At 45.7% G+C, this 13,098-nt stretch overlaps 2 protein-coding genes across 2 annotated transcripts in view; both read left to right on the top strand.

Annotated features, from left to right (window-relative positions):
- The window catches only part of LOC143986899 (uncharacterized), a 549,767-nt gene extending 538,233 nt beyond the window's left edge, over positions 1–11,534 (top strand). Inside the window, 2 exon segments of the mRNA XM_077485306.1 lie at positions 7,054–7,059; positions 10,076–11,534. Of these exon segments, the coding sequence (XP_077341432.1) occupies positions 7,054–7,059; positions 10,076–11,302 (1,233 nt within the window). The 3' untranslated portion in view covers positions 11,303–11,534.
- On the top strand, positions 1,146–7,585 carry LOC143989859 (uncharacterized). The gene is made up of 6 exons (XM_077490136.1): positions 1,146–1,219; positions 5,790–5,917; positions 6,006–6,129; positions 6,246–6,343; positions 6,433–6,642; positions 6,762–7,585. Exons 3-6 carry the CDS (start codon positions 6,045–6,047, stop codon positions 6,963–6,965), a joined length of 597 nt encoding a protein of 198 aa, XP_077346262.1. The 5' UTR covers positions 1,146–1,219; positions 5,790–5,917; positions 6,006–6,044; the 3' UTR covers positions 6,966–7,585.
- Positions 11,535–13,098: the final 1,564 nt, after the last annotated feature.

Below are 13,098 nucleotides of genomic sequence, written 5' to 3'. Positions count from 1 at the left end.
CCCAATCACCACTAAGGGGGCACCCTCACCATCACGTGTGTAAGAGGGGGAAGAAGGCGTGGCTACATTACAGCTGCCACAGTTTGGGGAGCCAAGAACTTTACACCTTATCAACTTTTCACTGATTGGTGGATTTAGTTTTTTAGCAAAATTAGTTAATTGAAGTAGATGCAAAGTGAAAGCAGTGGACTTGCAGAGAACACTATATTGATTACAAACTATTGTATGATTACATGATTTTGCACAGATTTTTAGTTTATTGAATTTAGCAGCAAATATTATATGATTAAAGAAGTAGGTGTAAAGTGGAAGCAGTAGATCTGCAGAGAATATTATTTGAGCCCCTAGCACTTTATATATGAATGTCTCCACATATTTTAGTGTATTTGTGATGATTTATGTGCACACACAATAGGACAGCGCTGTGACACATAATGCTCTTCTAGGTGATAAAGGGAACACTTACCTTTGTTACAGCAGCAGTCCGGTATAAGTTATTTCTGTAGGTATTTGAGTTGTTACACATAGCGCGGGTTTTATTCTATTTATATTGGGGATATAATTGCCCAAATCTGGGGATCAGGAGCCATTTCCACCCTTTACTCTCGGCTGGGGCTCTTTGTATCCATATAACAGATGTTCTACATGACTAAATCTGACATCAATTTTACTGCAAAATCAAATGGGTCAAAATGTCTCCCCCCCCAGCAGTAATATATTTCTATCCCCCTTGGTGGGAGTGGAGATGACCCCATCTATAAGGATATACATAGTTGCCAACTTTGTTGCTGGTCTTCTTAAAAATGTCAGCCGTGGACCTCTAGCGTCGGCAGGCAACGGTGAAAAATTGGGAAAAACTGGATTTCTCAGGAAATTTCCCAGGAAAAAATAAAATCAGGCAAAGAGTCTAAATCCCGGCAATGTCCCGGGAACGTCGGGACAATTGGTAAGTATGGATATACAGTACATACACACACAGCACAAGGCTGTGTTTTACATTACAAGAGGTTTCTCAGGACTGCAGTTCCTGTGATCTCCACAAGGTGTTGATCTCACTTCTACCCAGACAGGAAGTCTCTATGGAATACAGACAGGAAGTCTCTATTGAAGACCGGAAGTGATGTCAGATACAGACAGGAAGTGATGTCAGATACAGAGAAGACAAAGGACATTCCATTTGGAAGGACATAGGACGTTGCTGGATCTGGCGGCAGAGGAGGTAATATGTAGATTAACCCCTTCAGGGGATCAGTTGATGATGAATATATCTTCCTTCCAAAGCTGGCCATACATGGTTCAGTTTTATCGTTCATCCAGCGTGATGAGAGGAAAAAACGGTGTGAAGTGATTCCCCCATCCACACATTGGAGGGGGGTGGGGGAATCCTCCCCGCTGCACTATTGTATTCTGACAATGGGGGGCGCTCCTTCGCTCTCAGAATACACAGATCAGTGATGAAGCTATTGGCTGCAGCCGCTGATGGAGTGACTTTTATCCGGCAGTGACATCACATGGATGGAAATGTGACCGATCCCTGCTGAACCAGCTGAATTTCCATGTCTCTATGGTCACCATAAGTCAGGGCTCAACAAATCCCAGGTCACCATGGTGACTAGAAATGGTGTCCTGGCCCCTGGGCTATTGTCAGCCGATTCTCACTGTTTGTCTGAATTAGGGATGAGCCGAACACCCCCCGGTTCGGGTCGCACCAGAACTTTCGAACGGACCCCAAATTCGTAAGAACGTTAGAACCCCATTGAAGTCTATGGGACTCGAACGTTCGAAATTAAAAGTGCTAATTTTAACGGCTAATATGCAAGATACTGTCCTAAAAAGGGTTTGGGGACCTGGCTCCTGCCCCAGGGGACATGGGTCAATGCAAAAAACTTTTAAAAATGGCCGTTTTGGCGGGAGCACTGATTTTAATGATGATTAAAGTGAAAAAAAAAGTGAAATATTCCTTTAAATATGGTGTCTGGGGGGTGTCTGTAGTATGCCTGTGAAGTGCCACGTGTTTCCCGTGTTTAGAACAGTCCCTGCACAAAATGACATTTAACGGACATAACGTCATTTAAAACTGCTTGCGGTTTTAATGTTATATCTGGTTCCTGCAATATGGGTGAAAATCATTGAGAAAAATGGCATGGGTAGCCCTCCCTGCCCATTACCAGCCCCTTTGGGTCTTGTACGGATATTAAGGGGAACCCCGTACCCATATTAAAAAAAGGAAAGACGTGGGGCCCCCAGGCCCTATATACTCAGAACAGCAGTATACAGGCGGTGCAAACAAGACAGGGACTGTGTAGGTTTGTTGTGTTAAAGCGGGGTTCCACCCTAAAGTGGAACTTCCGCTGATCGGAACCCTCCGGTGTCACAATTGGCACCTTTCAGGGGGGAGGGGGAGGGGGGTGGAGATACCTGTCAAAGACAGATATTTACACCCACTTCCGGGCATAGACTCCCGTGGGAGTCTATGCCTCTTCCTGTCCTGCCACGCTGTCTGCTGGGACACACACAGGTCCCAGAGACAGCGCGGACAATTCCTATTGCGCTGCGCGACTTGCGCATGCACAGTAGGGAACCGGGAAGTGAAGCCGATTCGCTTCACTTCCTGATTCCCTCACACAGAATGGTGGCGGCAGCAGCCGAGAGCCGAGCGATCGATCGGCCTCGGCTGCCGGCATCGCTGGAATCCGGGACAGGTGAGTGTCCATTTATTAAAAGTCAGCAGCTGTAGTATTTATAGCTGCTGGCTTTTAATATTTTTTTGTAGGTGGAATCCCTCTTTAAGTTGAATCTGTTTGTAATTTTCAACTGGTACATTTTTAAAGTGTAGCTCCAGTCAAAAAAAACGTTTTAAGCTTTTTGGAAAACATAGGGAAGGGTTATCACCCCTTTATAATTTGTTTTTCCGTCCGTCTTTTTCAGAGCACGCAGACAGCACGCACAATCTCCTACCACTGACTGAAAGCTCAATTTAAAACGAGCAAGATAGTTAGCTATATAGGTGGATATAGCGGTCTATACTGAATTCAGGGCACGCAGACAGCACGCACAATCTCCTACCGCTGACTGCAAGCTCTATTTAAAACTAGCAAGATAGTTAGCTATATAGGTGGATATAGCGGTCTATACTGGGTTCAGAGCACGCAGACAGCATGCACAATCTCCTAACACTGACTGCAAGCTCTATTATAAAAGATAGATATATCGCTAGCTATATAGGTGGATATATCGGTGTATACTGCGGTCAGGGCACGCAGACAACAACCACTACAGAAGAGCAAGAACGAAAAATCGGCCGATAAAGATCGGTGTATACTGTGTTCAAGGTACACAGAACACCCACTAACTGCTACAGATGCCAACACACTACACAAGGCCGCCACGCTGGCGGCCTTATATAGTGTGGGGCGTGTACTACACAGCCTAAGCTATGATTGGCCACAGGCATCCTGCCTGTGGCCAATCATGGCTCTCCTCGCTGCCGGCGCTGTGATTGGCCAAGCATGCACTGTGACCCCGCATGCTTGGCCAATCACAATCGTGAGCCAGCAGTGCATTGTGGGCCGTGAGTGCCACAGGAATTTTGGCGCGAGCGGCCCATAACGCTCGGAATTCGCCGAACGGGCGAACAGCCGATGTTCGAGGACGCTCATCCCTAGTCTGAATAATGTTTCTGCCTGAAACCTGGACACATTATTCAGACAGGAATGTGTCTCGGAGCGGGGCCAGGCAGGAGGGGGAGGGGAGGAGGAGAGAGATGATGGCACCCGACCTGTAAAGTCAGGGGTGGACTGGACAGGACAGCGGCATGAGAGGACTCATCTCACTGAGCTCCCGTTGCCGATCTTTCTCCTTTCCGCGGCCGCATTACTGTCACCATCGGCTCCTGCTTCCACCCACAGCTGCCTGTGTCCCTGCAGAGCCCTCCGGCAGAACAGGGAGGAAGGAGTGGGACCAAATCTCCAACATGGCGCCACCTCGGCACTGCCACAAAGATCCCCACAAGGTGCTGAGAAACAGGACTACAGAGTCCTTACAGGAGGAACCAGGACAAGCCTGCAAAGCAGCCAGCTAAGAGACCAGCCAGGGAGGGTCATGCTGCTTTATGTACACAAGATGTCCTCTCCATCCACTCTGCTCTCACACACTGCTGGGGGAGATGTACAGGACATGCAGGAGGACACAGGGGAGGGGGGATTGGATTACTGTCCTACACCCTGCATCCCATGTCCTTCAGTGATCTGCACATGTCCTACAATCTGCACTCAGCACATCATTTCCTGTGTTCTGTACCCCATATCCTGCTTTTTGTACCCCATGTCCTACATTCTGCACCCCATGTCCTGCATCCTGAAGGTCCTGAGTTGACCTGCACCCTCTACCCTTCCCCTGCACTCCATATCCTGCATTCTGCACCCTTCTCCTGTATCACTTCCCCGGTACCCTGCTCCCCATGTCCTTCATTCTGCACAATGTACCCTTCCCCTGCACCTCATATCCTGTGCCCCATGTGCTGTGGTGACCTGCACCCCATGTCCTGCATTCTGCACCCTTCGCCTGCATCCCCATATCCTGCAGTGACCTACACCCTTCTCTGGTACCCTGCACTCCATGGAGGGAAAACCTCTGGGGGGAGTCAAGGATGGAGAAAGATCTGGGGGTTCCTAGAAAAAGGCAGACTGAGCAATAGCATACAATGTCAAGCTACAGCTACCAATAATTCTACCACTTTATAAAATAACACACAGTACAACATGTCCTGCACCCCAAGTCCTGTGTTCTGCACCCCACAAATTACTCGCTCTGCCCCAATCACTGATAACACACACTCCGCTTAAAAACTATCTTAACTTTTTCAGCTGGGTCCTAGATTCAAAGCTAATTTTTCAAGCCCCACCTTAAGTGACTTCCTCCCCTCCCCCTCATCTCCTTCATTATGTAAGTCATGCTGAGATCATCTCCCATTGGCTGAGCAATATTCTCATTTGTCTCTGAGCTCCTTCTTGCTATTCCTCGTCCTGCCTGTTGTTTCCTTGGATTGATTTTCTGTGTAGTGACCCCGGCTTCATCTCTTGGATGCGCTCGTCTGTTGCTTGTCCTGACCTTTATCCTGATTCCTGGATCTCTTCCTCATCTCTCCTCCATATCCTCTTACACAGCTTTTCTCCACACCTGCAGTGATCCTGGGGGGTGGAAACTTGGCACCAGCACTCAGCAAAATCCATCCCCACCATTAGGAGCTCTGGGGAAAATTGTCTGCTATTTACACTCCGTTCCTCCGCACGTCACCTGATCACATGAGAGCTTACTTTCACACATTCCTGACAGATTTCTGTATGGTAAAGGTCAAAGTTCACTCTTCCGTTTAGGAGAGGAAGGACACGCCCAGGAACAAGGATTTTTTTCTGCATGGGAGCCTTATATAGAGGACCCCTCAAATCTCCCAATCCAAATGTCCCTCCATCCAGAGTCTATATGTCCTATGACATCACACTGACCTCACAGCTCCTCCTCCCAATGTCCCTCCATCTGGCTTTTTTTTCCTGATGCTTAGGGTGCGGGTGGGCCCTTGTCATCCTCATTAGCAAAGTGGGACTGTTGTTCCTGCATTGTATTTAATGACACCAGAATGTCTGCTACAAGCTTTTATCCTGCAGAGTGTGGGGGTCCTGTGTGGGTAAATTATATCTCAGTCTGAAGTGGGGCTTTAATAAAATGGAGACCTGAATGGTGAGGTGAGGAGGATTCTGGGAATATCATTTAATTTTACTATTTGTGTTCAGATCTAGAGTTTTCCTCCTGTGAAGTCTGGAGATCATATGACCATCACATTGCCTCCACCTCCCTCCCTGATAGAATAGAGAAATACAAAGAAGATTCTAGAAGTCACCAGAGAGATGATGGAGGAGAGGTGAGGAGGATTCTGGGAATTGTGGGACATTATCCAGTAACAGACAAGGGATGTGTCTGGATGGTGACTGTATCATTGTGTGTGTCAGGTTCCTATAAGGTGTCAGGATGTCACTGTCTATTTCTCCATGGAGGAGTGGGAGTATTTAGAAGGACACAAGGATCTCTACAAGGACGTCATGATGGACAATCAGCCGCCCCTCACATCACCGGGTAAGAGGAGACTTTATTGTAAAGGAGAGAGCAGTACGGAGGCTCCACCTAGATCCCCCATCATCTGATAAACACATAGAAACAATGTATTCAGTCAGTGTGTGTGTTTCCTACAGATGGATCCAGTTATGGGAACCCACCAGAGAGATGTCCCCGTCCTCTGTATTCCCGGGATTCCACACAGGAAGATCACACCGTCCCCCACCATCATCAGGTAGATGAGGAACAATCACTGATAGTATCATTAGGATCTGTACATTATCTGCATTGTTACCATTGATGTCATTTTTATTATATATTCAGAGTGGAAACCTGAGAGATCCTAAAGAAGAGATAAAAGAGGAGGATGATGAGGATGGGGTGATGGAGGAGTTTCTAAAAGAACACAAAGATCTGTATCAGGACACCATGGTGGAGACATCCAGCTACAGGAACCCACCAGATGGAGGTCCCCGTCCTCTGTATTCCCGGGATTCCACACAGGAAGATCACACCATCCCCCACTGTTACAAGGTTGGTGGGATGGAGCATCTAGAACATGGACTCCTAGAGATGATGTGTGGATTTTCTATGTGATGTCACAATAATAAATCTTCTTACAGATGATATTCTCTCTCATTTTCTTGGTTTAGAGTGGAGATCCAATGGATATAGAATTTGAGGTGAAATCAGAAGAAGAAGAGAGGTATGTGAGGGATGATCAGCAGTCTATGGAGGAGGATGGAATAACGGGGACATTTATAGAGGAGGACACTCCTACAGAGATCAGCACAGGTGGGTCATTAACACTAAATCCATTCCTCCACCCATACTGCTCACTGATTGGTCCAGAGTAGGGCGGGGGCTGGGTGATAATACTCTTTCTCTGTGCTGCAGACACAATTTATGTATCTAGACTGGATTTATGGAGATTTTGGGGTTCAGCTGGAAGTAAAATGTTCATTTTCACCATAGACGTTGCTTTATCTAGGCACCTGGGGTATGTGGTTTGGGTCTTCTGCCCCATACCCGGGTATGACAAGATCTCTGACAGAACAATCCCCCCAGGATTACTTGTTCTGTTGTCTGCTGGCTGTGCCGGGTGGAGGGATATGTCTGTATAGTCTCAGACCCAAGTCACTGAGTGCAGTCTCAGGAGATGGGAGGCAGCGGTGTGGGACCTCTGCAACTTGTCTCATGTAATCATTTCATCTTCCACTGATTACTGAATACCAATATTATGAGTCCTGACCCTTACACTGTATACTTTATATTCTACATTACATACTCCTGACCCCTGCACTATATACTCTATGTTGTACATTACATCATTCTGATACTATATAGTCCTATCTGCTGTATATTATACAATATGTTGTACATTACATAGTCCTGACTTCTGCTCTCTCCCCTCTACCCACTTCTACAGTATCTCACAAAAGTAAGTACACCCCTCCCTTTTTTCATTTTTTGTAAATGCGACAACACTGAAGAAATTACACTTTGTCTACAATGTAAAGTAGTGAGTGTACAGCTTGTATAACAGTGTATATTTTCTGTCCCCTCAAAATAACTCAACACACAGCCATTAATGTCTAAACCACTGGCAACAAAAGTCAGTACACCCCTAAGTGAAAATGTCCAAATTGGACCCAAAGTGTCAATATTTTATGTGGCCGCCATTATTTTCCAGCACTGCCTTAACCCTCTTGGGCATGGAGTTCACCAGAGCTTCACAGGTTGCCACTGGAGTCCTCTTCCACTCCTCCATGATGACTTCACAGAGCTGGTGGATGTTAGAGACCTTGCGCTCCTCCATCTTCTGTTTGAGGATAACCCACAGATGCTCAATAGGGTTTAGGTCTGGAGACATGCTTGGCCAGTCCATCACCTTTACCCTCAGCTTCTTTAGCAAGGCAGTGGTGGTCTTGGAGGTGTGTTTGGGGCCGTTATCATTTTGGAATACTGCCTTGTGGCCCAGTCTCCAAAGGCAGGGGATAATGCTCTGCTTCAGTATGTCACAGTACATGTTGGCATTCATGGTTCCCTCAATGAACTGTAGACCCCCAGTGCCGGCAGCACTCATGCAGCCCCAGACCATGACTCCCCCACCACCATAGTTGACTGTAGACAAGACATTTGTCTTTGTACTCCTCACCTGGTTGCTGCAACACATGCATATGAACCAAATATGTTTATCTTGGTCTCATCAGACCACAGGACATGGTTCCAGTAATCCATGTCCTTAGTCTGCTTGTCTCCAGCAAACTATTTGCATGCTTTCTTGTGCATCATCTTTAGAAGAGGCTTCCTTCTGGGACGACAGCCATGCAGACCAAATTTGATGCAGTGTGCGGCGTATGGTCTGAGCACTGACAGGCTGACCCCCCACCCCTTCAACCTCTGCAGCAATGCTGGCAGCACTCATACGTCTATTTCCCAAAGACAACCTCTGGAAATGACGCTGAGCACGTACACTCAACTTCTTTGGTCGACCATGGCGAGGCCTGTTCTGAGTGGAACCTGTGCTTTTAAACTGCTGTATGGTCTTGATCACCCTGCTGCAGCTCAATTTCAGGGTCTTGGCAATCTTCTTATAGCCTAGGCCATCTTTATGTAGAGCAAAAATTCTTTTTTCAGATCCTCAGAGAGTTCTTTGCCATGAGGTGCCATGCTGAACTTCCAGTGGCCAGTATGAGAGAGTGAGAACAATAACACCAAATTGAACACACCTGCTCCCCATTCACACCTGAGATCTTGTAACACTAATGAGTCACATGACACCGGGGAGGGAAAATGGCTAATTGGGCCCAATGTGGACATTTTCACTTAGGGGCGTACTCACTTTTGTTGCCAGCGGTTTAGACATCAATGGCTGTGTGTTGAGTTATTTTGAGGGGACAGCAAATTTACACTTTTATACAAGCTGTACACTCACTACTTTACATTGTAGACAAGTGTCATTTCTTCAGTGTTGTCACATGAAAAGATAGATTCAAACAGGCGAGTAGTCACCACAGTCCTAATGCGCTGGGTGCAAGGCATGGCCCACCACTGATGATCAATAGGAAGAATAGACCGGCTGCACACCACAGGAACGTTCCAACGATTTTATTCCTAAAAATAGCAATAAACAGCCAACAAAGACAGAGTATCCAAACCCAGGAGGTGATGTGTGCATTTCACACTGACCTCAGTGCTTCTTCAAACCAGTTTGAAAATATTTACAAAAATGGGAGGGGTGTACTCACTTTTGTGAGATACTGTAGATATAAACATAATATGTATTCTCTGTTGTTAAACCCATTCTCTACCAGTTGGACATTTTATATCTGATGATGTGATTGGAGCACAGACTTTTACATGGTGATAATAATGTGATAACATCCTCAGACTTTGGAACCTTAAACAGAAAGTGATAATGAGGGAGGAGTCAATAACCCAATGATGGGGGTCTTCAGGATCAGTCCAGTCTTCATCTTGGTTGTTCTCCCCCCATCCTCACTCTCTGACCTCTGGTGGGGCTCAGCCCCGCTGTTATTCATGACTAAATCATGGACTAAATAAGGAAGTGCAGGACTTCTTGCTCATGTCTAGTAATAATCTTTGTATTTCTATTTTAGTAGATGGACGGGAGATGAGGAAAACCTCAGAGGATTGTCTCACTTTGTCTCCAGACTGTAAAGTAGAAGATGAGGACATCACACAGTATAGTCCAGGAGAAAACCCGACTACCTCAAATGTCCATCCGGCACCACACAGTGTAGATGGACCATCGTATTCCTCTTATCCTGAGGAACCTCAGACTGTGCGGGACGGGGCCGTCCTTCCAACAGAGAAGAGCTTTTCCTCTACTGAGTGCGGGAAAAGCTTTATACAAAAATCAGACCTTGTCAAACATCAGAGTTCTCACATGGGGGGAAAGCCGCATTCCTGTCCTGAGTGTGGAAATTTTTTTTTAAGTAAGTATCTTCTTTCCACACATCAGAGATCTCACACGGGGGAGAAGCCGTATTCCTGTCCTGAGTGCGGGAAGTGTTTCCATTTTAAATCTGGTCTTAACGTGCATCAGAGATCTCACACGGGTGAGAAGCCATATTCCTGTCCTGAGTGCGGCAAATGTTTTTCAGTGAAGTGTAATCTTGACACACATCAGAGATCTCACACGGGGGAGAAGCCGTATTCCTGTCCTGACTGTGGGAAATGTTTTTCAATGAAGTCTCATCTTAAAATACATCAGAGGCTTCACACAGGGGAGAAGCCGTATTCCTGTCCTGAGTGCGGGAAATGTTTTTCACAGAAGTCTAATTTTGAAATGCATCAGAGGCTTCACACAGGTGAGAAGTCATATTTCTGTTCTGACTGTGGGAAATGTTTTGTACAAAAATCAGAACTTGTCAAACATCAGCGATCTCACACTGGGGAGAAGCCACTTTCCTGTCCTGAGTGTGGAAAATGTTTTTCACTGAAGTCCCATTTTCACACACATCAGAGATCTCACACAGGGGAGAAACCGTATTCCTGTCCTGAGTGTGGGAAATGTTTTTCAGTGAAGTGTAATCTTTACACACATCAGAGAACTCACACGGGGGAGAAGCCGTATTCCTGTCCTGAGTGCGGGAAATGTTTTTCAATGAAGTCTAATCTTGAAATACATCAGAAGCTTCACACAGGTGAGAAGCTGTATTTTTGTCCCGAGTGCGGGAAATGTTTTTCACGGAAGTCCCATCTTTACAGACATCAGAGATCTCACACAGGAGAGAAGCCATATTCTTGTCTTGAGTGCGGGAAATGTTTTTCAGATAAGTCCAAACTTTACATACATCAGAGATCTCATACAGGGGAAAAGCCGTATTCCTGCCCTGAGTGTGGGAAATGTTTTTCTGATAAGTCCAGTCTTTACAGACATCAGAGATCTCACACAGGGGAGAAGCCATATTCCTGCACTGAGTGCGGGAAATGTTTTTCAGTGAAGTCCAGTCTTTACACACATCAGAGATCTCACACGGGGGAGAAGCCGTATCCTTGTCCTGAGTGTGGGAAATGTTTTTCAGATAAGTCAGTTCTTTCGCGACATCAGAGATCTCACACAGGGACGAAGATACTTTCCTGTCCTGAGTGAGGGAATTGTTCCTCACTGAAGTCCTGTCTTCCTGTACATCAGGGATCCCACACAACCCTCGAGGTGTATTAGTGCCTTGAGTGCGGGAAATGTCTTCTATATGAATGTTGCTGGACATCACAGCTCTCATGTGGGGAAGAAGCACACCCTGATATACACCTCAGATATACTCCATGACTGATCTTCATCATGGAAGAAACAGTTGATAAGGAGATCAGAGATCACCAAAGACATGGATGAAGTGTTGTACTGTGTCGGCCATTGATAGCAGGAGAAAAAATAAAAATGGAGTCATTACCTTTCATTGGCTGAGTACATTTTGTGGTGGAAGATTTCATAAACACTTAGAGGTCTATTTTTTTTTTTTAATTAGTTGAATGAATGTGAGCAGCATTCACCCGGCTGTGATGAATATTGGATGTATTTTATTTCATACACTGATTTCCTTGGCTCCATCTAGTGTCCATAATGAAGTATTGTATATATGACAGAAAAAAAATATCTCATTATGGCCACTAGATGGAGCTGATGATCATAGGAAATCACTGTGTTGCATTCTGGCCAGAATATGTGTATATAGTTAGTTACATTTAGTCAGGTTGAAAAAATGTCAAGTCCATCTAGTTCAACCATAAAAAAATAAAATAAAAAAATATACAAACCTATACCCACAATTGATCCAGAGGAAGGCGAAAAACCCCAGAAAAGCGTGATCCAATTTGCTACAGCAGGGGAAAAAATTCCTTCCTGATCCCCGAGAGGCAATCGTATTTTCCCTGGATCGACTTTACCTATAAATGTCAGTACCCAGTTATATTATGTACATTTAGGAATGAATCCAGGCCTTTCTTAAAGCAATGTACTGAGCTGGCCAGAACCACCTCTGGAGGGAGTCTATTCCACATTTTCACAGCTCTTACTATGAAGAAACCTTTCCGTATTTGGAGATGAAAACCCCTGTTAGACTTACCGGTAATGATATTTCCATGAATCTTCCAGGACAGCTACTTCTACAGTAAACACAAATCAGACACAATTTAAAAGGCCCCTCCCTCTCCCCTGAGCCTCAGTTGTATGAAGATCATGTAAACCTCCACCAAAAGTGAACTTGGAAGAGGAATAATAGAGGCTCATTAACACACCACCACCAGGTTAAATTACGGGGACCAGTGAATAAAGAATAGGGTGGGAATATAGACGCTGTCCTGGAAGATTCATGGAAAAACCGTTACCGGTAAGTCTTAGCCCTTGTACACACGGTCGGACATTCCGACAACAAAATCCATCGGATTTTGTCCGAAACTTGTGTTGCATACACACGGTCGGACAAAGTTGGCGGAAAATCCGATCGTACGTAACATGATGACGTTATTTCATTACAACGGGACTACGTTCAGGCTAGTAGCCAATAGCTTTGGTCTAAGAATTTGATCTGAGCATGCGTGGCACTTTGTCCGATCGGAATTCTTTACACACAGTCGGACAAAGTCCGATCGGATCATGTTGTCGGAAAGTTTCATAGCCCAGCTTTAAAACTTTGTCCGTCAGATATTCTGACGGAAACAGTCCGATGAAGCCCACACACAGTCGGATTATCCGACAACGTGGTCTGATTGGACATTTTCTGTCGGAATGTCCGACCGTGTGTACAAGGGCTAACTGGGGTTTTCCCCCTTCATCTTCCAGGACAGCTACTTGAGAGGATAAGCAATATTTTATACCTTAGAGAGGGATGACAGCCTGAAGTACTTTCCTTCCAAAGGAGAGGTCCTGGCTGGAGAGCATCTGGACTCTATAATGCTTGACGAATGCATGAGAGGAGGACCATACAGCAGCTTTGGAAATATCTTCCCATGATGCAGCTAGCG

The sequence above is a fragment of the Lithobates pipiens genome, unplaced genomic scaffold, assembly GCF_037356315.1.
Source record: "Lithobates pipiens isolate NorthernLeopardFrog02 unplaced genomic scaffold, aLitPip1_a1.2 Scaffold_18, whole genome shotgun sequence".
Taxonomy (NCBI): Eukaryota; Metazoa; Chordata; class Amphibia; order Anura; family Ranidae; genus Lithobates; species Lithobates pipiens.
This window is presented reverse-complemented; position numbering and strand designations above follow the sequence as displayed.